The following is a 26796-nucleotide window of genomic DNA, read 5'->3' as shown; positions in this document are numbered from 1 at the left end:
CGTAGAATTGGAAGGGGTATCAAGAGCTATTTATTCCAACCTTCTATATGTACAAATCCACTCTGAAAAGATCGCTACCTAGCTCCCATTTAAATATCTCCAGTAAAGGGGAGACCACTATCTTCTGAGGGTGTCTATCCCACAGTCAAACAGCTCTACCTGTCTTGAAGTTATTCCCAAAGTTTAGATTAGGGACCTCATCACATTGATCTTTGGTTCCATCCTAGGATGCTTGCAAGAGGGAGCCATGACAGAGCCCGATGAAGCCCATCACGTGATGCAGGGCTATCTCCAGTGGAGCTTCTTCCTAGGATGGAGGGCAGAGAACATAGGAGACTTCTTGTGCTCTCATTGCTTAGAATGGGGCCAGCACAGGAGGGAGCCGAGAGGCGATGCTTTCCTCCATGTGATGGGGAAAGTGGTGATGTGGGGTGGTGGTTTCTCCCGCTGCCCCATGGATTCACGCTGCCTAGTGAACCTCCCTGTGTTGAGGTCCGGAGCAATTTGAATTGGGTCCTAGCTCATTGGAAGAACAGAAAACAAACTTGAATGAATGAATCTTTTTATTTACATAATTTAAAGATGGCTATTGTATCACTTCTCCACTTTCACCTCTCCAAACTAAACATGACCAGATCCTTTAGTTGTTCCTCATAAGACTTGGTCGCTACTCTCTGGACACATTCCATCTAATGAACCCTGGTTGCAGTTATGCCTATGCAAGCCATTTTATTTTAGCACCCCTGGTAAAATTGGAGTAACTCATTCTCTTCAAAACCTGAAACCCTAGCCCCATATAGAGTTGTCACAGTTGAAAGGGAAAGAAAAACTTCTCAGGGATCTGTACTTCCTTAACGAATCCACTCTGGCCCTGTTGACTGAATGCATCAGCGATATTTACGATGAAGCAGATGCTGGTCTTGTTGGTCTTTTGCACTACGATAACTCTGGCTTAATGTGCCCCTAGAGGACGCACTGAAAAACACAGGGTCACTGGGTAAGTACTCTAAACAGAATGAACTCATATAAAGTACTACAAATTACATCAGAATGTACACTAGACTCTCTGCGGAGCTGAGGGGAATACTGACTTGGGAATACCGCGTGAGTCAGACTGTTGGTCATGGATCTTGGCCAAGATCACAAACATTTCTATTAACTCAAGACTACAGAAGGCTCTGCGCTGGCTGAGTATTATATTACTCCAGGGACTGACTAAAGAATGGGCTGGCTGCCTTCCTTCACTACGGAAAGCATGCAGATGCCAAATCCAAATGCCAAAGGGGTTCTTATACAATCCATCGGCTCTTTTAAGACAAACAGCTGTGACTGCCAACACTGTCTCATACTTCAAACCCCAAATCCATGTGTTGGTCTCTTCAGGTGTCAGTTCCTGGTTAATAGGTTTATGCAAAGCTGGGATAAAATGCTCATCTGTATCTCTTGTGAGCAAAGGGAATTGTTTGTGGGATTTTTTAAGATTAGGGATCTCACCAGCTTTGCAATTCTCATGCCTTGTAGAAGGACTTTTCATAACTCCAGATGCATAACTCCTGTCTTGGACTGATTTCTGCATTATATATCCTACCTGTTCTTGACTGCAGAAAACAATTACTTAAGGTTCTTGACCAATGATGTCCATGTATAAATACTGTCTCTTCGGCTTGTCAAATCAATAATTGGGAAAGGCTGCAGAAAAGCAATGTTTATGCAAATAGGAGTAAGTAAAGATGGAGGAATTTGGAAGAAGTTGATGATAGGGTCACACTGGAGGACCTAGAGATTGCTAGAGAGAACATTTTAAAACAAATTCATGAATAATCAAATCTGCAAAAGTCGAAACTGCAAATGTGGAGTGACAATTATATTCATCTCTGCTTCCTAATAACTACCTCCATTGTTTAAATTTGAGAAAAATGGCTTTGCATATGGTCATATCAGTTGTATTCATGTGATTTTTTTTCTTTCTGTTTTCTTCTCCCCTCCAAACCCCTTCTCTAGATTCTGATGGCAGCCCTGAGGCAGACTGTGAAAAATGTGATCTATGTCCTTGTTTTGTTGTTCCTCTTAATGTTAATCTTTGCAATATTGGGTCATGGTTTGTATGGAGACCCCACATATGGAGACTATAAGAACTGGGGAACCTTAGCAGCTGCCTTTTTCACACTCTTCAGTTTAGTAACGGTAAAATTGACATCCCCCTACAAGTATTTCATGTCTCTGTTAGGCAAACTGTGTTCACAACATTCTTGATTTGGAGGGAAAAAGAGAGGCTCTTTAAGCAATAGAAACTGTTTCCATGGACTATAAATAACAACAACAACAATAATAATAGGATCTTGAACTTGGTAGTGTCATCAAATCTGGTGCAGGAATCCATGATACCATTTGGACACATTTTCTTTGTACATAGACTATTGTATGTTTGTATAGATACTTTACAAGTATTCTGGGATTTTGTATAGTAATATGGCTCTCTTTGGAGCCAAGGGACCATGAGAGGGATGGCTTCGAAAATCCCCTGTGCTTTATATCACAGACTGCAACCTATAGTTGCGGTCTGTGACTGTCTTAGACTGATTAAAAGACTGTATTTTGCAGACCACCCACACTGCATAATTATAGCAGATTAACATTAATTTAACTGCCTTAGCTCCATCCTATGGAATCCTGTGATGTTTAGTTTCTTATAGTACCAGAGATCTCTGGTGGGAAAGGGTAAAGACCTCATACAACTATAGATTCTAGAATTCTATAGCATTGAGCCATGGCAGTTCATGTTTGTTTCGAACTTCTATAATTCTGCAGTGTGGATACAGTCAAGGAGTTCCAGTGGCCTCTGGGAATTCCACAAACGGGTCTTAATGGAAACATCCCTCTCCTACTGTTATTCCTCAGTACAGGCAGTCCCTGCGTTATAAACATCTGACTTAGAAATAACTCATGGTTAAGAATGGAGATAAGACAACAGAAAGTGAGAGTAATCTATCTCTCGGAAGGGAAATTACTCCTTAAAGAATTATCACGGGGAAGAGGTGTGTCCACTGAAGCTTTAGCACCAATCCTTATTTCCACAACAAGGCAATTTTTTCAAAATCCAAAACAAAAAGTGAGGTGAAATCTTCTGAACAGCAAAAAGCTGAACAGCTGTTAATCCCTGTGCTATCCAAAGCTAGCTTGTTCTCTATAGTGCTGGAATTGCACTTAAAGATGTACGTGCTCTGACTTACAAGCAAATTCAACTTAAGAACAAACCTATAGAACCTATCTTGTTTGTAACTTGGGGACTCCCTGTCTCTAGTATTTGGAAGCATATTGCCTTTGGTCCTGCATATAACTATAGTTTCAACATTACATAATAGCCTTATCCTCCAGAAATGTAGGAGTAGAATACAAAACATAGAAATGAACTGATAAAAAAGAAACTAGATGCAACAAAGCAGGAGTATATACAGACTCCAGGGATAATAATAATTGGTATTTTTGCATATCATTAAGTGTAAAGTGTATGCAGGTGCCGATAGGAATGTGTATGTGTGCTGTTTTTTGTGGTGTGTGGGAGGGATGTATTGTTATCATGCTGATTTATATGAATCTTGACTGATTTTTTTCATAGCGTTGGATAATTGGTCTAATTAACTTCCAGGTTGATGGCTGGACAGACTTGCAAGATGAATTGGATGACTTACATTTTGTTTCAAGCCGAACATTCACCATTGTGTTCATTCTCTTGGGATTTTTTGTGTTTTTTAATATGTTTATTGCAGTTGTCATTATGGATATTCAGGTAAGCTGCTGTTGTTCCCTGTAGAAGTATGTTCATTTGCTATTTAATATAAACCAAATAACAGTTTATATGTTGTTCTTGCTGTTGGGGTGTGTGTCTGTGAAGAGAGAGAGAGAGAGACTTGTGATTAAAATTCTGGTTTAAATCCAGTCATTAACTTTAACTGCAGTTGTTGTGAGTCTTCCAAGTTGTTTCCAAGTTCTGGTAATCCTAAAGTAAATGTTTTATGGTCTTTACAAGAGTTGTTCAGAGTGGGTTTGCCATGACCTTCCTCCCAGTGGTTCTCAACCTGTGGGTTTCCAGATGTTTTGGCCTTCACCTCCCAGAAATCCTAACAGCTGGTAAACTGGCTGGGATTTCTGAGAGTTATAGGTCAAAACACCTGGGGACCCACAGGTTGAGAACCACTGCTCTAGGCTATGAGAGTGTGACTTGCCCAAAGTCACCTAGTGGGTTTCCATAGATGAATGTGGATTTGAATCATGGTATCCTGGACTTCTAATTCAGCACTCACCGCGTATGTTATTTCATAAATACTAGAAAACTAAATCAACCATTTCACTTTATGCATTTCTTTTATGAATCTTTTATGTCCATATTGCTTTGTATACTCAAGTGTTGACCAGGAATAACTGCTGCTGAAATATGCAAATCTTAACCCAGTCTGGGAGGAAAGTGGCCTATACATCAACTAAATAAATATAGACATAAATACATGATTTTATCCATGGCCCTTTAAAAAAAATGTTTGGTTTCAGTGAAGAGCCAAACAAATGGCTGTTTGCCCAGGCCTGTATTGATGCAACTGTGCTGGCGTTGCATTCAGAAATGAGCCTTATTAGGCTGTACTTTACATAGGTCATTGCATTGTATTGCTATTTTTTTCTTTCTAAAAATATTACATGTTTCTAAATAAATATCACTTGAAAATAGGCAGATTTACATTGAAAAGTGTATTAATTCATAAGGTTCAAAAGGCTAGTTGAGTTGAGTTTTAAATTGTTGTTTTTATATGCCTATTTGTTTTATTTAATTGTATTTTATATTGCGTTTTATTTTATGCTCTATTTTTAGGCACTTTTGTGCCGTGGGTAAGCCACCCCTAGTCCCTTTGGGGAGATGGTGGCAGGATATAAGAATGGAGTTGTTGTTATTGTTATTATTATTATTATTATTATTATTATTATTATTATTTTATTATGACACAGCAAACAAGATAGATATGCTGGATTTCGTATCACAAAATCACAAGTCAAACACTTCCCAAGTGTCTAGGACTGTGTGATGTATTTTCGAATGATGCGTGCAGATCCCAGTAGGGTGGCCTTTTGTAGTAGGCAGATCGTAATTTTGTCAATGTCTATTGTTTCCAAATGCCGGCTGAGATCTTTTGGCACGGCACCCAGTGTACCCATCACCACCAGGACCACCTGCACTGGTTTCTGTCAGAGTCTTTGAAGTTCAATCTTGAGGTCCTTATAGTGGCTGAGTTTTTCCTGTTGTTTTTCGTCAATGCGACTGTCACCTGGGATGGCAACATCAATGATCCAAACCTTTTTCCTTTCCACAACTGTGATATCTAGTGTGTTGTGTTCCAGAACTTTGTCAGTCTGGATTCGGAAGTCCCACAGTATCTTTGTGTGCTCATTCTCCAATACTTTTGCAGGATTGTGATCCCACCAGTTCTTTGCTGTTGGAAGGTGGTACTTGAGGCATAAGTTCCAACGAATCATTTGGGCCACATAGTTGTGCCTCTGTTTGTAGTCTGTCTGTGCGATTTTCTTACAGCAGCTGAGGATATGATCAATGGTTTCGTCAGCTTCCTTGCAGAGTCTGCATTTTGGGTCATCAGCTGATTTTTCAATCTTGGCCTTAATTGCATTTGTTCTGATGGCTTGCTCCTGGGCTGCAAGGATCAGGCCTTCTGTCTCCTTCTTCAGGGTCCCATTTATGAACTGCCATTATTATTATTATTATTATTATTATTATTATTATTATTATTATTATTATTATTATTAATAGCTCTTTGTTATTGGAGTATTAGAGCAGAATAATGTCTTAACCTGGTAAAATCCTGATGATGGGAGACCATGGGCACTTCTATACTGACTATTTAGGTCTGTTTGGAAGTGGTTAGGGCACTTGAGGATGATTAGATTGACATTTCTGGAACAGATTCAAGGCCAGGAAGGTGAATACACTAACCACGGAATGTGGCCTCAAACTGGTTTCAGAACCTGCAGTATCCACAGCTTGGCAGCTGCTGGAGAGTATATTGTTCCCCCATTTCCTAGTGAGATGTGCACCAGCGTTCGGGAGATATACAAGTTGGGAACCAGAAGGGAAACTTGACAGTAGCACTGGAGGTGATCAATTACCTGTTCTAGGGGGTCACCTAGCCCCCTGCTGTAATTCTTCATTGTGGATACACTGGCAACAATCTGATATTAGACAGATCCCGTGTTTAACTGAATATGTTACAGCCCTATAGACCTGCTACCTTCTCTGTGTTCTAAGGTAGGCTGGGCAAAAAGATAGATAGTTTCCTGGGCTGAGAGATTATTCCTACAAAGTAGGGAAGCCAACCCAACTTTCTTTCTCACGAACATCTAACAGCCTTTGCTTTGATATTCACAGAGTTCCACTGAGGAATATGACCAAAAGCTCAAAGCAGAAAGGCGGGCTAATCTCATTGCTAAGAAGCAAATAATTTTAAAAAGACAACAGGAAGAAGTGAATGAGTTGCTCGCCCAGCAAGTTAGTACTACATATTCTTTTGTTTTCCTAATGACACTCTCTATTCATTAGTCCTCAAAGTTTAAGAATTTCAAATATTACAAAATTTCAAAAGCAAATAAGGTTGTAGATTTTCATTACATTTAAAGCTGAGTCTTATCTTGCATATTTTACTTATAAACTAGGAGAAGGTTCTTTTTTTGCTTGTTTACAACTCTACTCCTTTCTTTGGACTATAACCTTTGACCAGGCAGTGTATAACTGGCTAACAGTGAGCAGTATTTATGCCCTAAGAGCCAAAACTGTAAAAACTAAAATGATTCTTAAAATGATTTGAGTTTATTCAAATGTTACACATCTGTAGAATATTGCATATTTGCTCATAAACTACCTGTGCCATATAATAATTTATGATCAATTAGACATATATATCTCTTACTCATACTTCCCATTCCTCCTTAGTTTTTTTACACTGCATGTGATATATCTCCCTGTATAGACTGAGACAGATTGACAACCACCAGAAACAGTAGGGTACTGTGGGTCCTTTTGAAATTTAATGGCTGCTACTCTGAATATTCCTTACCAATGAAATCCCTAGTTTTTGTTGGTGGACTACTTGAAGGCACACATCTATCCACTGATTTTCAATGACTCAAAATGTGTATGCAAAAAGGAGACATGCAAGGAGACAGGAAGCTGTTTCACATGTTCAGGTCAACCCCGGAGACAACCCTGAACTAATGGTCCCTGGGAGAGTTCTGTGTGAACAATTTGCTCAAATAGTCTAGGGTCCTCATCATATGTAGGTCCCAAACACAGGTGACAATGGGTGGATTTGCCAGGCAGTGTGACGAATCCATGAGGCAGTGGGGAAAACCATCACCCCCCACTCCGCATTACCTAAACCACCGCTTTCCCCATCACATGGGAGAAAGCGTTGCTGCTCAGCTTCTCCCTGTGCTGGTCCCATTCTTAGCAATGAGAACTTGAGAAGCCTTCCATGTTCTCTGGTCTCCATCCTAGGACACTTGTGGGACAGAGCCAGGACGGAGCTAGGCAGAAGTAGCCCTGCGTCATGTGAAGGACTCTAGCAGTCTCCGTCCTGGCTCCATCCTGGAAGCGTCCTACCACGGAGCCAGAAGACAATATGATGAGGTCCTTAAGTTCAGTGGACACCCCCCACACACACACACACACATTTGGATCTACTATCTCTTCTAAGTTCCAGCTTCCTTCAAAAGTGCGAAACTAGAGTAGAAAAGGGTCCAGTTTTCACCCTCTACTGTAGGTTGGACAAATGCTAGAACGATGCCAAATAGTGAAAAATTAAACCTAGAAATGGTCAGTCATCTCTTTGGTGGGGGTTGGGATGGCTTCCAGGCAGGGGCGGCTTTAGATATAAGCGAGGGAAGCTTTTGTGGGTATTGCCGATCATCTAGGGGCGCTGTAGAGGCGCACCCCATTCAGCGCAGAGAGAGAGAGAGAGAGAGAGAGAGAGAGAGAGAGAGAGAGAGAGAGAGAGAGGCGGGCAAACAAAAGTTTATCTCTCTGCCTCAGAGCCACCTTTGCCTCTGACTAAATCCCCACCCAGATGTTCAAGAGCAAGAACAGCACCCAAACCTGGGAGAGAGTCTCTTGTTGCTGCCTCCTTTGCCTTTGCTCCTGCGGTGGCGCCCAGTTCCTCCCGCTTCCCTCCTTTGACTCCCTCATGCCCTGTGAGGGAGTCTGCGTGTCTCCCTCTTCCCCTGGTCGAGGTCCGCGGGGTCCTAACGCCTGCCCTCTCCTCCTCTTATTCCCAGTTTTTTTTTAAACTACCTTGGGTACCTGCTGATTCCTGGTTTATTTGAAAGGGGCATTGCTTGTTTTTTGGAAGATAGGGTAGGTAATATCATATGTTCCACACACTATGTTTTAGGAAAAAACCTCAGTCTTTTCTTTTGTTTTTTATGAATGCTCCCATGAGAAAATGTATAAGGATGTGGGTGAACTACAATTCCCAAAAATCGTGGTCAACCCTCCCAAAACTCCCCCAGGATTCACAGTTGGCCATGTTGGGTCTTTGTGCCAAGTTTGATCCAGATACGTTGTCATCTGGGTTCAGTATTCTTTGGATAAGAGTGAACTACAACTCCCAGATTCCCAGGGCAATCACCCCCAAACCCTGCCTGTATACACCAGGGGTCCCCAAACTTTTTCAACAGGGGGCCAGTTCACTGTCTCTCATACCTTGGAGGACTGCACTTCCTCATTCAACTCATGGCAAGTCTCCTTGAAACTCCCTCCTCAACTCTCTTTGGACTTTTACTACCTTTTCACACTTTCAGTCACATTTTAAAATTAATTTCCTTTGTTCAAAACTTAAATCTGAGGCTGGATTTACACTGCCCTATATCCCAGGATCTAATCCCAGATTTTCTTCTTATCTCAGATATATGGCAGTGGGGACTCATATAATCCAGTTTAAATCAGATAATCTGGAATCAGATCCTGGGATATAGGGCAGTAAAAATTCACCATGAGGCCCCTTCCATACTGCCCCTATATCCCAGGATGTGATTCCCTACACTGCCAGATAATCTGTGATAATAAAATAATCTGGGATCATATCCTGGGATATAGGGCAGTATAGATTCAGCCTGATTCATCTTCCGCACTGCTCCTATATGCCAGGATCTGATGCCAGATTATCTGCTTTGAACTGGATTATATGAGTCCACACTGCCAGATAATCTGGGATAAGAAGATAATCTAGGATCAGATCCTGGGAATTAGGGTATAGATTCAGCCTGAGGCCCTTTCCACACTGCTGTTATATCCCAGGATCTGATTCCAGATCCTTTAAACTGGAATATATGAGTCTATACTGCCGGATAATCCAGGATAAAATAATCTGGGATCAGATCCTGGGATATAAGGCAGTGTAGTTCCAGCCTCAGGCCCCTTCCACACTGTCCCTATACCCCAGGATCTTATCCCAGATTATCTTCTTATGCCAGATTATATGGCAGTGGATACTCATATAATCCAGTTTAAATCAGATCATCTGGAATCAGATCCTGGGACATAAGACAGCGTTTAGGGGGCCTGATTTCCATTATTAATTCCAATGGGTTTAACATTGTGGGGGGGGGGGGGACAAACCTCAATTATGGTATCAGTTTTTAAGTGCATATACCTTTTTTGGGACACTGTTTAGAGCAAGTTCAGATGGAAAGTGGGGCTCTTAATACAGCAAGATTAAAGGCATAATAATCTATCCACACTGACATTTCTATGCAGTTTCAAACCAGTATTGTAAGGGGGGAAATGCAGAAAATCCTGGAACAAATTGGAAGCCTGAAAGAGGAAGGAATTGCACCAATCGCAGAACCTTGTTTGTAAGGAGTTTGCTGGAGTTCTCAGGAGTTTATAGGAAGCTGCATGTAAAGGATCAGCATAGATTGGGAGGAGGGGAATGGACTTGATCGCTCCTTCATGCAATTGGGATAGAGGGGTCCCGATTGTCTCTGTTTGCATTGATCAACTAACCTGGATTCCCGGCTGTATGCGACTGATTGCTGTAGGGTTTTCAGGCTGTATGGCCATGTTCCAGAGGCATTCTCTCCTGATTTTCAGCCACATCTATGGCAGGCAACTTCAGAGATTGAGGTCTGTTGGAGACTGGAAAAGAACCTACAGCCCGAAAAACCTACAGCAATCCAAAAAATACACTGTGTTCTCAAAATATTAATTGCCCCCCCCATTAGTGTTTCTTTGTATTGACTCTTGTTTTCCAAAGTTTTAATTTGTATTTATTTTACTCTTTGTAAATGAGGGTTCATTTTAGGACCGGATTGGTTTGGGGGGGGGGGCAAAATACTGTTTGCTTACACTTGAAAATTACCTAGGGCTGGCCCTGCTTCCAGGATACAGAACTTACATTGAGATCACCAGGAGATACTTGAGAGACTCTGGGGGTCACATTGATGATTCCAAGGAAGCAATTAGGCCTCTCTACATCCATCCCTGCTTCAAAGGGACAGGTACTTATACAGGTAACATCCTGGCAGTTTTTTCTGTCTCCAAGAGCTCATGCTTGCACACTATTAGTACTGGTGCAATGGCTCCAGTATTGTGGAATTCTTGGAGATGGGTGTGCTATTCTCACACTGCTGCTAGGCTCAGGGGCCACCAATGTTTGGGCTCATGGGACTAGGGCTTGAGTGTCTCTTGGGTTCTGGGATCTCCAATATGACAGCTCGGCTTTTTTTATTAATACCAATGGTACTTTAGGTCCTCAATCCAAATCCAAGTTGCTGCTGAACTTTGGTGCCATGACACTGCATGGAGTCAATGGTACTAAGCAGTTTTCTGTATCATTCTGTATCTATCCTTAAAGTTCTCAATGGTAAGAGATAAATTTCAAAAAAGGTTTTAAGGGGTTGCCTACACAGTGCCTGACTTAATTCTTGACTAACATCAACTAACCTTGATCTAGGCACAATGTGTTACTTTGAGCCTTTCCATTTCCTCTCCTGCTTATTTGCTATTTGTGTGAAGCTAAGTGTGTCATTGAAATGCTGACCTTTCAATTGTCTGCCTATCTTTTCACACCAGAAAACAACTGAATATCAAACTTTTGATGAAATGGTGGAAGAGTTCAAAAAAACTTTGCTTCACACAGATCCTGTGATCTTAGAAGACTTTTGTTGCAGCCTACCATTCATTGATCTCTATCTGTTATCCCTAGATCGCCAGGATGCCACAATTTATAAGTATGTATGTTAATCTTCCTAAATTAGCATATATAATTAGCAAAATATAAAAAAAGTTTATTTTCAGAGCAGTTAGATGTACAAAATATATCTCATATGCATTCTGAAGTATGCCATACGCATCCTGCAATAGCTGTAACATGTGTTTTTTCTGTTTTTAAATTTCAGAAGACTAGGCTGACCTTTAATATCTATCCCCTTTTTATCCCTTGTGTAAAAACTGCAGGAATAAAATTCTTTCTAGATAGGACACATCTGTTAAAAAGAGAGGAGCTTCATTACAAAATGGGAGGAAAAACCCAAATGTATTTTATATTACTGCCCTTAAAATGTATATGAACAATACAGAAGGCATAACTCTCCTGAGTAATCTCTGTAAAAATCTCATGCCAGCAATTTAGGACCATATGAATTATCTTTTTTTATATAAGAGTATATTACACTTTGTCACTTTGCACTCTTAGGCTTGCTTGCAGATTATGAGAATGTGGTATGCTTTTGAGCAAACTTAAAGACAATGCTGGAACATGAAGATAGTTCTCAAATCTTAGAAAAGCTGCTGCCACAATTTAGTTGTCTTAGGCAAACTGTTCATCATGAATATTTAATTTGTTTCCTAAACAAACAAACAAAAAGAAGCCCTAGGTCACATTATTAATGCAAACAATACCAACTAAGCTGAAAAATAGTTAATAGCAACACTACAAAGAAGCAGAAGCAACACAGATTTTATTACATTAGATAACCATGTATAGCGGGACATGTGAGAAGCCTCCCAGCAGGATAGTAACACATCTGGGCAACGTCTCTGTAGATGGCCAATTCTCTCACATGAGAAGCGACTTGCAGTATGTTCTCAAGTCACTTCTGACATGATAAAAAAACCCGTGTATAGCTAACATCCTCTTTAGATAGAAATAGCACTACATGTGTTGAGAGTTTTACAGAACATTGTGCAATTATTATATAAAGTTGCTATGGATGAAAATGGAGGCACACATGAAGACATGTACCTCAGTCAAGGTATACATGATTGATAAGCGTCTTCTACTTATTCTGTAATGGGGTATTTCAGTTGCACAATGAGTTATCAGCCATGTACATTTTGAAGTGGTCCACATATACTGGGCAACAGTTCCATCTAATATAGTGATTATATAATACAAGCAGACCGTAACTCCACTGATGGTTATTTTCCCTTTACTGCAGGAGGTTGGTTTATCTTTCAGATAATTGATATAGAAGGGGCTGTAAATCTGTGCCAGAGCTCATATTTTGACACAAAGGTATTACAAGTTCAGTCTTCTGAACAGCATTTGCCTCAGATATCTTCATCTAACAGTCATTTATAAAAAAAACCTCTTGGTTTTGCGCAGGCCAAAAGTGCAGAATTTGCTGGGATTTCTACTAGCATCAGAAAAACTCTCTGTAGAACTGGATGCTTAAAAGGGCATGCCTCTGCCTAAAATTGTTTGCCAGATTTAATGAATTATATTGATTTCACGAATCACCAATCTGTGTGTCATTTTAGCATACTGAAATTACGATTAAATATGTCTGTTTGCTGTGTCACTCCAGGCTGCAAGAACTCTATTATGAAATTGTTGCTACTTTGACCACTCTGTTACGGGAAGCAGAATTAAAGTCTCTGAAATCTTTTCAGTTTGCCAAGATAAATTCTAAATCTTCTTCCTCCATTAATCCAAATAAATAAATAAATAAATAAATAAATAAATAAATAAAGGTTATTTTCCCAAAGAAACTGTCTTGTGCATTGCATTGCTGTGACTGTAATTAATGGTAAATCTCCCTTACGAACTTCTATCAGAGATCAGATTTTGCCCAGCTCGTTCACATCTTGGGAAATGTAAACATAATTTGACTGCTCTGCTAATGTATCTTTGTGTTTGTGGCTGTATCTCTTTCAATCTTTATAGGCATAGGTCAAAATGTTAGATCATATCCTGTGACTTTTTTTTTTCTTGAAGGCCATGTGGTAGCTGTTAACTAGTAAACCCAGATGCAATGCAAAATAAAAGCTTATTTTGTCTGTGCAGAATAACCCCAATTTCTCCACAAAATTTCCCTTTCCGTAGTGGTCAGTGAACTCACAGAACAGAAATGATGACCATGTAGCATGCTCTCTACTGTCTAAGGATACATAGAATACACATAGGTTTGTGATTATGGAATTTGAATTCCTAGGTGCCTGTTGTCAACTTTGTTGCCACTTAAATAGTCATGAATTTGCACATCTAATTGGTAAGATGACATGGAGAAAAGGTTTGATGGCAATGGGAATAAGTACTCTTTGAGTCTTTGGTATAACCATGCCATGATCATTTGGGGTGCCGTCTTATTTGTGGCAGCCAAACACAATAAAGACTTTTGTGACATCTTAAGAACAGTTGTTTATCTGGCATACATTTTGTGAAATGCAGACAGTGTCAGGTATGTGGAGTGTTGCTCCATTGTTAATTCCAGCATCAAACTTTTGAATGTTTAATATGTTCTCATTTCCTCCGTAACTTTGCTTACTCATTTTTGGATGCCAAAACTATTTCTAAACGGGACGATCCGTGGTTGGTGAGAATCGAGGATCTTGAGCCCATGGATCTGGAAGGTCCATTGTATTGTACTTCCATGGGTTATACTGCATAGAGCAGATAGAGGAATATTCTACTGTGTTACATGTGCATGGATTATACAGTACAGAGCAAATATCATTAGTTGCAACTCCAGTTGCCTTCCATAATTGGCTGTGCTTATTAGAGTCTTGATGATGTAAGGCAACTTGAATTCCACGGCCTCATGAGCAGCAATAATATCATGAGAAGAAATCCATTCTGAAAGGCTACGCATGGCCATTTTGAACAAGATGGAAAATATTTTCTTTGGTGATTCTGTTGATTATTCTAGAGCCACAGAAACCAAGAGTCAGATGTTAAGCATATTTTCTTCTTGAATTAACCTCAAAATGTGGGAAAGGGCAAGGAAATCCTCTAGACGCCAGTGGCGGGTGAAACTGCCAGCTCTTGAAGTAGTTGGAGAATTTCATGGATGGCATTTCCCAGTCTCACTCCCTCCCAAGAAAAAAGAAGAGGTATAATATTTGGTGCTGAGATCCTGGACTCATATAAATATATTTTTTGTATTACAGCTGCAAAGCACTTTATGATTATGTGTAGTGGGATGGTGTATAATATTACTAAAAGAACCACTTGAAAAATGTCCTCTTTAATAGTAAGTGGTTGGTCTGGGTTACTCTATGGCTTTTTAGTAGTAAAATAAATTAGAAACAGACGTGAACAGTGTCTAAATCTAGGCTTGGAAATGTTTGAAAAATGATGCCCATAAAGAAAAATTATTGACACTTTCTGACAAAGATATGGGCTGGTGTTTAAAAAAAACAACAAAAAAATAATTTCTCATGCTGCTAACATCTTTTTGAGTACAATCTACAAAACCAGATAGAAGCCAGGTTGGCACAGGTAAAGCCATTTTGAAACTTTGACTGTCAATTAATAAGATATTAATCTTCATAGATCATTAGATTTGATGAGCTATTCTATTAGTATTGCACGTTTTGACATATATTGGATTTTTGAAAAAGTACAAGTACAGCTTACCATTGCCTTTGAATAAATGCCCCCTTCCTGTTGTCCTTCTGTTGGCATGCTAAAACCTTTCTATTCAGACAGGCTTTTAAAATGGAATATGTTTAAAGAATGGCTGCCTAAATGTAGTCTATATAGATAGTAAAATTATTATGATGTCATTTGTGGTCTGCTTCTGATCATAGTACTGGAAGTTCCAAATGTAATTCCAATGTTGGATCCTTCCTTACATTTTTGAAATGATGGAATCTCAATTTAAAGATCATCATGTACAATGTATTTATTTATTTATTGTCTTTATTTATACCCTACCTTTTTCCCCATGGGGACTTAAGACGGCTAACACTCCACACTAGGCAAGTTTAAAAGGTGCAATATAAACGTTAAAAACAATTAAATAGTAGCAGTGTGGTAAAAAAACAAAATTAAAATACAGTAGATATATTAAAATAGCATTTAAAACTCATATTCCCCCCAATCCCACCCACAGCATCCCCTGAATTAAAGTACTAAGTAAACAGAGCAGTAGGGAAATTCTGCAATGAAGGTGCCACAGCTGAGAAGGACATAATTTGAGTTATGGCTCTCACTGAAAGTGAAATTATTCTGGACAATTCTGTATTATTTATTTAAGGAATTTGTTTATTGCATTTCTATCTACCAGGGCCTTGAAGCAAAAGCACCATAGGTGAGAACACTTAGAACATTAAAAGTGTTATAAAAAAATTAAAAATTAAAATTATTTTTAAAAATAAGTTTTCAAATTAGAGGCAATTCCAAAATTGTTCAAAACATGAATGGCCTCTGATTTTAAGAGCCAAAGGCCAAATAAGATAGCCTCGTCATTGATGCTTGCCAGAAACTCAGAAGGAGGGATGAAGCCAGCCTGACTTGACTTGGGAGAGAGCTCCACAGTTGGGGCATAAGCCTAACTGCACGAGGTCGTGGGACATACAACTGGCCCTATATGGAAAGAGAGATTCTGGCCCAAAGACAGCAACACACAAACCACTTAAATACCCTAAAGGCATAGCCACCCCCCCCCCCCCCGAGTATTGTGAATAACATTGAATTATTTTTGTGCTATGCATGAGATTTTTCTTACAATATTGACAATTCTTCATATTTATGTGTGTGTATATATAAAAGGTATGAGATGTCTCTTATCTGAGAGCCAAGAGATTTGGTTTTTACATAAACAGGTGCTAAAAAAACCATATTTGGTGTCATGGATTTGTCAACAAAAGATGAAACTGAGTTGCAGGAGGAAGTAAGCATGTCTAAAGCTAACTGCCAGTAGATATAATTATATCTCCTATCCACACACACCCCCATACCTTAAAGGGAATGTTTCCCCCTTATGCACCCCATCAACCAGTTATAAAGCTCAGGAAGGAATAGAACAAAGTCTCTCTTTGACATGTGCACAAAGGTTTCCTGGATGCTTCCTGTTGTTTCCAGTATACAGCATATTCCAGGCGTAAACTGACTGAGCAAAGGAAGAGGCTTTGAGGATGGAGCAATCAATCAATCCAAAACAACAGACCAAGCTCCAAATTCATGTTCAGAGTACTAACCTTTCAGCCTGTGGATGGTTGCATGTCTTGATAAAAGTGCATTTGTGTGTGTGTGTGTGTGTGTGTGTGTGTGTGTGTGTATGAGAGGTGGACAATTATGTATGCTTGTGTACCCCATGTGGGTACCATGCTCTGCAAAGGAAAATGCCATTAAAGCTAACAATGCAATTATGGACATGCCTATCCAGAAGCACGCTCCAATGTATTTGATGAGACTTGCCCCCAGTAAACATGTTTGCAATTGTAGCCAAAGTGAGACACACTAAATGACGGCTGCAAATACATCTTTTTTTTTTTTTTTTTTGGACAATTTTGCTTTTCCAACTTTTATGTATTTTTTGTATAATTTCATTCCATTTGTCTTCTACAGCTGAACATATTGTACATTAAAGTAAAGGTAAAGGGTTTTCCCCTGACATTAAGTCTAGTCATATCCGACTCTGGGGGATTGGTGCTCATCTTCATTTCTAAGCCAAAGAGCCAGTGTTGTCCATAGACGCCTCCAAGGTCATGTGGCTAGCATGACTGCTTGGAGCACCATTACATTCCCGCCAGAGTGGTACCTATTGATCTACTCACATTTGCATGTTTTCAAACTGCTCGGTTGGCAGAAGCTGGAGCTAACAGTGGGAGCTTACCCTGCTCCCTAGATTCGAACTACCAACTATTTGGTCAGCAAATTCAACAACTCAGTAGTTTAACCCACTGCGCTTCCTACATTGTACATTACCCCCCACTTTTATCTGACGTTTTATAAGTCAGAAGAGCATCGCTTATCCAGAAGTCTGAATTCAAAATAACTCCAAAATCCAAAATGTTTTATGTGGGTGACTAAGATAGTGACACCTTTGTTTTCTGATGATTCAATGTACGTTAACTTTGTTTCATGCATAACATTATTAAAATATTATGTACAAAATTACCACAAGCTAATGTGGATATGAAACATAAATGTATCTCATGCTTAGACTTGGGCATCATTTCTAAGGTATCTCATTAGACTATGGGAGTATTCCAAGATGCAGGGAAGGGGGGATATGAAATACAGAACACATCCACTCCCAAGCATTCTAAATAAGCAATACTCAATCTGTATGTGTTGATTTGAAGCCTTCTGGGGTCAAATGCTTTTTTGTAGAAATGAGTGTTTTTTTCAATTCTTAGAAAACGTATTTAGTGCTGAGGTAACCAGATGTTCTGCATGTCTAACAAAATCTAAGATTTAAGTTCCTTTGAATTATAATCATAGAAGTCAAGCATTTTTATAGGAATCAAATGGATCCAAGACTGTTGAAGCATGTCAAAAAGGAAACTAAATGTGAATTTTCAAAAAGGCAGAAATCTGTGCATAATTATGTGTAGAGAATGTGGGCAATATGTTAATTTGCAGAGAAATGTGTAGCTAAGTCAGCAAAATCAAAACTTGTTTTTTTTTAATTTAGGGAGAACACCATTTGTTACTAGCTACTTTTCTTCTCAGAGGAGTTAGACTGGCACCCCCACTCCCTCTTTCCATAGACAGATGAAGACCCTTCTGTTCCAACAGGCCTTTGAGGACCTATTGCCTAAACAATGCGCTGGATTTTCTACTGGTTGTTTTTATTGTGCTGTTTCTTCATGGTATATGTTCTAACTGGTTGGAATTTTCTCATAAACACTTTTTAGCATTTGTATTTTGTGAACTTTTAACTACGCATATGAGTCTAGAAATTTAAGACGGAAATTCAACTCAAAATACCTGGGTCAATTTATCTCTGGGTCAATGTTAAGTACTGTACCTTAACTCACATCAAAAAGTAGACATCCACGTTTCTGTGTAGAGTGGTGCACACTGAAAGCTTGGTTCATCCCGGGAGAACCTAAAAAATGCATTGACCCTGCCATTTTCTCCATCAGAGCACTACTTCTGGGCTTTTTGAATGACTGGGTGCAAAATAGGGATAGTGGCTAGTTGTGGGTGGCCTTTTGAGGCAACACTGCGCTTTCCCCTCTCTGTGGAATAACCCTTGACTTATCCACGGGTCATACCAAAACCCATAATTTTGGCTCCAAATCGCAACCTTGTTTTATACATGAAGTTGACTTATATGGTATGTTTCTTTAATCTGTTGTAAGCCACTTTGAGCCTTGAATGAAAAAGTTGGCTATAGAATAGATGCTGCTTCTGTTCCTGCTGATGGTCCATGATTGTCCAGACCATGTGTCATGAATTTTGACTGTTCTTTCTTGTTATTTTGAAAACCTTGCAATCTTGGTGGAATTCTTGTTTTTGTGTGTCTTTCAGGAAATAGAAGGTATACATAGTAATGTCATAACCTTCTTACCTTCTTACCCTGAAGCCCCCGGTGGTGCAGTGGATGGCAGCACTTGCCGGTTCGAATCCAACCCGGGGAGAGCAGGGATGAGCTCCCTCTGTTAGCTCCAGCTCCATGCGGTGACATGAGAGAATCATAGAATCATAGAGTTGAAAGAGACCTCATGGGCCATCCAGTCCAACCCCCCATCAAGAAGCAGGAAAATCTCATTCAAAGCACCCCCGACAGATGGCCATCCAGCCTCTGCTTAAAGGCCTCCAAAGAAGGAGCCGCCACCACACTCCAGGGGAGAGAGTTCCACTGCTGAACAGCTCTCACTGTCAGGAAGTTCTTCCTAATGTTCAGGTGGAATCTCCTTTCCTGTAGTTTGAAGCCATTGTTCCGCGTCTACAGGGAAGCAGAAAACAAGCTTGCTCCCTCCTCCCTATGACTTCTCCTCACGTATTTGTCTCCTCTCAGCCTTCTCTTCTGCAAGCTAAACATGCCCAGCTCTTTAAGCCGCTCCTCATAGGGCTTGTTCTCCAGACCCTCAATCATTTTAGTCGCCCTCCTCTGGATGCTTTCCAGCTTGTCAACATCTCCCTTCAACTGCGATGCCCAGAATTGGACACAGTGTGATTCCAGGTGTGGTCTGACCAAGGCAGAATAGAGGGGTAACAGGACTTCCCTGGATATAGATGCTATACCCGTATTTATGCAGGCTAAAATCCCATTGGCTTTTTTCACCGCCGCACCACATTGTAGGCTCATGTTTAACTTGTTGTCCACGAGGACTCCAAGATCTTTTTCACACGTACTGCTGTCGAGACAGGCATCCCCCCCATTCTGTATCTTTGTATTTCATTTTTTTCCTGCTGAAGTGAAGTATCTTGCATTTGTCCCTGTTGAACTTCATTTTGTTAGTTTCGGCCCATCTCTCTAATCCAGGGGTCCCCAAACTAAGGCCTGGGGGCCGGATGCGGCCCTCCAAGGTCATTTATCTGGCCCCTGCCCTCAGTTTTAGACTTAAGCTTGGCCAAAGTCTGAAATGACTTGAAGGCACAAAACAACAACAATCCTAATTAATTTGACTATCTCATTGGACAGAAGCAGACCCACTAAAATCCTGATAGGTTTATTATGTTGATTAAAATTGTTTTTATTTTTATATATTGCATTGAAGCCTCACATAAGGATGGTAATATCCAGGAATCCCCTAGGAAACGTCCTTACAGACGGCCAGTTCTTTCATACCAGAAGTGACTTGCAGTTTCTCAAGTCACTCCTGACATGAAAAAACCTTCTTACCAAAATAATGGAAATAATGGTAATTCTGCTTAAGCGCCCCTTATCCGAAATGCCAAAAGCCGAAATACTACAAAAATCCAAAATAGTTCACATGGTTGGCTCAGATCGTGACACTTTTGCTTTCTAATGGTTCAGTATATACAAACTTTGTTTCCAGCACAACACTATTACAAATATTGTATAACATTACCTTCAGGCTATGTGTATAAGATGCAACATAAATGAATTTTGTATTTAGATTTTGGTTCCATCTCCAAGAAATCTTTTTATATATTTATGTGCATCTACAGATATTCCATAATACAAAAAATATAATTCAAAATCCTTCTGCTCTCAAGCATTTTAGATAAGAAATACTCCACCTGTATAGTCTTTTCAAAGTATAATACCCAGAACATCCCAAGAAGTATGTTCAGTGACCTGGCCAACTGAAGAACTTTGAGGAGTGCAAAAAATAGCACTTTGAGGTTCTCCCTTTATTCAATAAGAGATGAACAAAATATCATGTTTAGTGAATATATATAATTCACCAAGATGCTCCATTTGTTTAATGTTTATTAAATAACCTAGATTGTGCTAGGGCTGCATATCCAGATATTGATGGACTAAATCTCTTGTCACACTTGCAATATATCTAATAGTAAAGGATGGTGATAGTTGCAGGACAACATCTGGAACACCACAAAAGGCACGCTATTTTTTTCAGATAAATAGGTTGTCCACATATGGAAGCCTGTATTCACACATGGCTCATCATGCTGGATAGGGCTGACAGTATTGTTCTGTATATTATCACAACTTAAAAGAATCCAAGGGCAAATTCATCTGGAGTTACATATTTTCTGTCACTTTTTTGTGGGAATACATTTACAAGTGCAAACAGAAGTCCTTCATAAAAGTCCTAGAGAGGAACGAATGAGACATGTTCCCCTTAAATTTGTTTTCGTGTTGTTCTTTGTAGTAATTTCATGTTTTATGAAGATCACTTCCTCAAACTTCCGCCACATAATGAAAACACATGTAGCTCTAGAAGACAACATGTGACTGCTTGCATGGAGAGAGCAGATCAAAAGCTCACTTTTTTTTTACTTTTGACGGTTATATGGGCTGCATTTCAGAAAGATAGACAAATGGGAAAAATATAAACAAGCATAAACAAGTAATTCTGAGCTTGCTTTACTCTTATTTACATATTCTGCATTAGAGTATATACTTACATGCTCTATTTATACCCAACCCTTCTCACCTCAAGGAGGACTCAGGGCAGCTTACATTATTTGGCACAATTCGATGCCACAGTTCAACAATATACAGCAAAACACAATACAAGCAATAAAACAAATGGAACATATACATGTAATAAAACTCTAAAACTTTAAAACATAATACATAGTCCTGCCACCATCATTAATATTTTTCCGTTTTGCTGAGTTCATATTGCACTATCAAAATGTCTGAGTCCATAACCATGTTTTCACTCTTTTTCTAAAAACCAGGAGGGAGGGGCCAGTCTAATCTCGCTAGGGTGGGAATCCCACAGCCAAGGGGCCACCACTGAGAAGGCCCTGTCTCTCATCCCCACCAATTGCACCTGCACAGGGCCGGTTGATTATAAGAGGCCGCTGACACGGCCGCCTCGGGCGCTGGCCGCTAGGGGCGCTGTCGAGGCGTCGACAGCGGCCCGTAGAGCCACCGATGCCTCCGGTGTTGGCGCAGCCGCGCGGGGCTTCAATCCCCGCGCCCGCGCCAAACCGCTGAAAACAGATATGCCATTTTGCCCTTAGTTGACAAACTAAAGGCAAAATGGCCTATCTGTGCTGTGCGCATGCGCACAGCACAGATAGGCCATTTGGTCCTTACTTCCTGGTCGCGGCCGCCGATCGCCCGGGCGATCGGCGGCCGCAACCAGGAAGTAAGGGCCAAATGGCCTATCTGTGCTGTGCCCGTGCGCACACAGCACAGATAGGCCATTTGGCCCTTACCTCCTGGTCGCGGCCACCGATCGCCCGGGCGATCGGCGGCCGCGACCAGGAAGTAAGGGCCAAATGGCCTATCTGTGCTGTGTGCATGCGCACTGCCAGATAGGCCATTTTGCCCTTAGTTTGTCGACTAAGGGCAAAATGGCCTATCTGTGCTGTGCGCACGGGCACAGCACAGATAGGCCATTTGGCCCTTACTTCCTGGTCGCGGCCGCCGATCGCCCGGCGGCCGCGACCAGGAAGTAAGGGCCAAATGGCCTATCTGTGCTGTGCGCATCTGCACAGCCAGACAGCCCATTTTGCCCTTAGTTTGTAGACTAAGGGCAAAATGGCCTATCTGTGCTGTGCGCATGCGCACAGCCAGATAGGCCTTTTTGCCCTTAGTTTGTAGACTAAGGGCCAAATGGCCTATCTGTGCTGTGCGCATACGCACAGCACAGATAGGCCATTTGGCCCTTACTTCCTGGTCGCGGCCAGGGCACGCAGTGTGGGAGGCGGGGCCAGGGCATGCTGGGCGGGGCCAGGGCGTCGGAGGCGGGCCACGACCAGGAAGTAAGGGCCAAATGGCCTATCTGTGCTGTGTGCATGCGCACTGCCAGATAGGCCATTTTGCCCTTAGTTTGTCAACTAAGGGCAAAATGGGCTATCTGTGCTGTGCGCATGCGCACAGCACAGATAGGCCATTTGGCCCTTACTTCCTGGTCGCGGCCGCCGATCGCCCGGGCGATCGGCGGCCGCGACCAGGAAGTAAGGGCCAAATGGCCTATCTGTGCTGTGCCCGTGCGCACACAGCACAGATAGCCCATTTGGCCCTTACCTCCTGGTCGCGGCCACCGATCGCCCGGGCGATCGGCGGCCGCGACCAGGAAGTAAGGGCCAAATGGCCTATCTGTGCTTTGTGCATGCGCACTGCCAGATAGGCCCTTTTGCCCTTAGTTTGTCGACTACGGGCCAAACGGCCTATCTGTGCTGTGCGCATGCGCACAGCACAGATAGGCCATTTGGCCCTTACTTCCTGGTCGCGGCCGCCGGGCGATCGGCGGCCGCGACCAGGAAGTAAGGGCCAAATGGGCTATCTGTGCTGTGCCCGTGCGCACAGCACAGATAGGCCGTTTTGCCCGTAGTCGACAAACTAAGGGCAAAATGGCCTATCTGGCTGTGCGCATGTGCACAGCCAGACAGCCCATTTTGCCCTTAGTTTGTAGACTAAGGGCAAAATGGCCTATCTGTGCTGTGTGCATGCGCACAGCCAGATAGGCCTTTTTGCCCTTAGTTTGTAGACTAAGGGCCAAATGGCCTATCTGTGCTGTGCGCATACGCACAGCACAGATAGGCCATTTGGGCTTTACTTCCTGGTCACGGCCGCCGATCGCCCGGGCGATCGGCGGCCGCGACCAGGAAGTAAGGGCAAAAAGGCCTATCTGGCTGTGCGCATGCGCACAGCACAGATAGGCCATTTTGCCCTTACTTCCTGGTCGCGGCCAGGGCACGCAGTGTGGGAGGCGGGGCCAGGGCATGCTGGGCGGGGCCAGGGCGTCGGAGGCGGGGCCGGTGGCGGGGGCGCTTTTTAGCACCCCCGCTTAACATTTAAAAATATCTCCGGCCGGCCCTGCACCTGCAGCAGAGGTGGGACCAAGAGCAGGGCCTCCCCAGAAGATCTTAACACTCCCATAGGTTTGTAAGGAGAGATATGTTTGGATAGGTAAGTGAATACATCAACGATATTTTGATACTGAGACATGGGGTGGGAGAACCAGCACCCATCTTTTCAATCAACCACAATTGCCCTGTGACCAGCTGTATGGCCATCATTTACAAGCATGTGTGCACACCTTGATCAGAAGACTCAAAACCAGTTTTACTAGTCTTTTGCACGGCAGGTCCAGATACTAATAAAACTGTTCTTAATTACTTCCAAAGTTACTAAGCAAAGGTAATGTTGGTTTTCTAACAGTTTTTTCTCCATACCTTTTGGGATGGAAGCACCACATTTTCAGAATGATGGACCCTTTTTATTCTTATAGGTCATATGAGACCAAGACTAATCAGTAGACTTTATTAGCAGAATTTTTAAAAATTGAAACAAAGTGAATTTTATAGCCCATTATCGATGAACCTCTAGGAATAATGTGGATTCAAAATATAAAAGAGCACCTAAAACCAAAAATGATAACCTAAACAAGGCCATTAAGTATAGATACAATATATCTCACCAATCTGTGGCTGCTTTGAATGACTCTTCCAAAATTTCACAAATGAAAAGCAGGGTAGGTGTGACTAGGCAACAAGAAGGAAAAAGTTATTAATGTGGAAGAACATGCAAAAATGTTTAAGCAGGGAACCCTGGAATTTATATACTGAATTTAGGAAACCTGGAAAAAAGGCAGAATGAATACCAAATGAATTGACTAGGAAGGGCAAGACTCTGCCCTCTCTCCTTACTTCTGCAATGTTAACTGAACTCATGGTTGTCTTACACTTGAAATTCAGTTTACAGCAACTGAAGTAAGTGACGGTAGAAAGCGGGAGGAGGGATAAGAAACCAGGATATTTTAAAGTATTGAGAAATTGAGACAGTAGAGGAATAATAGGGATTACTCCTGCCAGACTGAAGCTGTTGGAGGGTATGTTCCCTCCAAAAGGAGAATATTCCAACCAGGCTCTCCCATATTTTATCCAGAGATCTGACAAATTATATTGTATTAGATCCAACTCTGAATACCCATCTCCCTCCTGAATTGTGTGTCACCAGCAGGCAAGTCACCACCAATGGGAGAAATGTGTTGTGTTACTTGATTGAAGTGCACAGAATTTTGAAATTCAGCAAATATTTGTATTTGAGCAATGAGGTTTAATTACACTATGCAACAAAATCTGAAAAATGTTCTGTTCCTGGCTTGAAAGTGCTATTTCCTGCTTAATTGTGCAGCACTTACTTTGAAAGTAGCTGTTATACTCCAGAAACTTTGTTTTTGTGGAGGCCATTTTAATCTTTCATGTGGCATTTTAAACCTTTCCCCATGTTTTTATGATACAACCAATTAGGAAATGACATTTATAACCCAGGAACAAATTGTGTTATATAGTGTTGTTTATTCATATATTTGTAATGCTTGCAAGAATTCTTGATATTTCCAAATGCTTCATGCTAAAATATGTATATAACATGGTGTAAAATGGTAGAAAACCTTTAAATAATATATATAAGAGACATTCCTATAATGAATACAAGAAAAAAGAGCAAGGGGAAGAATTATTGACCAAGGAGGGATGTATTTGACGCCAAAGCTAGAATATGTTTGTGTCACTTTAACCACTTGGGCTAGAGGTGATGAAAGCTGGGTGTCAATCTCCTTTATGAACCTTCATGACAGCAAGTAATAAGGCCTTGACTGAAGATTTCAGTACCTAACTTGCTATTTATAGGGAGATGCAGTCGTCTAGGTATGTTAATCAATACACTGAGCTATAAGGTGTGCAGTAGTGTTTAGAGAAAATGTATCATTGTCAAGTACAAACGTTTTGTAGTTTGTAGCCTGGGTTTTTGGATGTCTCAAGTGCTGGAACAGGACTAGACGAGATCCCTACTCAGCTGTGGAAACCTACTACATGACCTTGAGCAAGTCACATTCTCTCTTAACCTCAGATGAAAGCAATGGCAAACCTCTTCTGAACAAATTTTGCCAACAAACTCCTATGAGAGGATCACCGAAGTCAGAAAACAACAGTGATATGATTGTTAAATAGACACTTTACTGTCATCTAAAGGCTAAAGGTGCATCCCCTAATTGGCACCAAATTGTTTTTCCATTTGTTGTGTTTCATCTCTTGGAGATGACTACTTTGATATACTGATTTGTTTGGTAGGGTGCTTGAGGAGAATTACTGGGACCACAGATACATCTGAGATCGCCCTGTGTTTCTCACTTCCCCTTCATCACTAAATGAACTGTTAATGCAAAAAAACAAAACAAAAAAAAAACAAAAACAAATGCACTCTTCAGAAGGAAGCTGACTTGGGATAAATCTGCACACTTGAAGCCTACTTTTCAGGAAAGTGGAGAGCATGCGAAACAGTACATTAATGTGAAACAAATGTCTTTCTCAAGTTCCCCTGGTGTCACGTGTTGCAAGGAGTAACTCTCTGGCACTCCAGATAGTAAAATATTTCCCACAAAGTCTCAGTGCCAAGTAATTTCCCACTCCTCACAGATGAGATGTTTCTAATACCATTTACTTATGCTCTTGGGGAGCTTCTAATGGTGGTGTCAAGTGTCTGGACAAGGCTGCCACCTGGTTTCCTTAATGGGCCCGTGTGCTAATGGAGTGACAGGTGTTACCTGCTCACTTGCTGACACCAGTTCCTCAGGCATCCTGAATTTTCCTTGGAGGCTTTCTTTCAAAAATATTACTCAGTGTCAAAGATGCATTACTTTCCCAGTCAAAAAGCACATTACAGAAATAAATCTGACCACTGATATTCCTTAAGACACCTCTGTTTGTTGCAACAGCCTGTGTGTTACGTCGGATTAACACAACCGATTATGTAGATGATGGAAGGGAGTCATGGTAAAACTTGAACAGCAAGTTTTGTTCAAAATTCCTGCCATAAGTCTCACTTATCCAACACTCGCTTATCCAACGTTCTGGATTATCCAACACATTTTTATAGTCAATGTTTTCAATATATCGTGATATTTTGGTGCTAAATTCATAAATACAGTAATTACTACATAGCATT

General features: G+C 41.1%; 1 protein-coding gene across 4 annotated transcripts in view; it reads left to right on the top strand.

Annotated features, from left to right (window-relative positions):
* catsper3 (cation channel sperm associated 3) overlaps positions 1-18147 on the top strand; it is a 38714-nt gene extending 20567 nt beyond the window's left edge. For 2 of the 4 annotated variants that reach the window (XM_062970353.1, XM_008115517.3), the window contains exons 5-9: positions 2002-2184; positions 3647-3787; positions 6425-6544; positions 11123-11280; positions 12859-13042. In XM_062970353.1, the coding sequence (XP_062826423.1) occupies positions 2002-2184; positions 3647-3787; positions 6425-6544; positions 11123-11280; positions 12859-12994 (738 nt within the window). In that variant the 3' untranslated portion in view covers positions 12995-13042. Of the gene's footprint in view, positions 1-2001; positions 2185-3646; positions 3788-6424; positions 6545-11122; positions 11281-12858; positions 13043-17916 lie in introns of those variants that run through there. The other 2 variants (XM_062970354.1, XM_062970355.1) reach the window with 2 other exon arrangements.
* Positions 18148-26796: the final 8649 nt, after the last annotated feature.

This window comes from Anolis carolinensis, chromosome 2, assembly GCF_035594765.1.
Source record: "Anolis carolinensis isolate JA03-04 chromosome 2, rAnoCar3.1.pri, whole genome shotgun sequence".
NCBI classification, from domain to species: Eukaryota; Metazoa; Chordata; class Lepidosauria; order Squamata; family Dactyloidae; genus Anolis; species Anolis carolinensis.
This window is presented reverse-complemented; position numbering and strand designations above follow the sequence as displayed.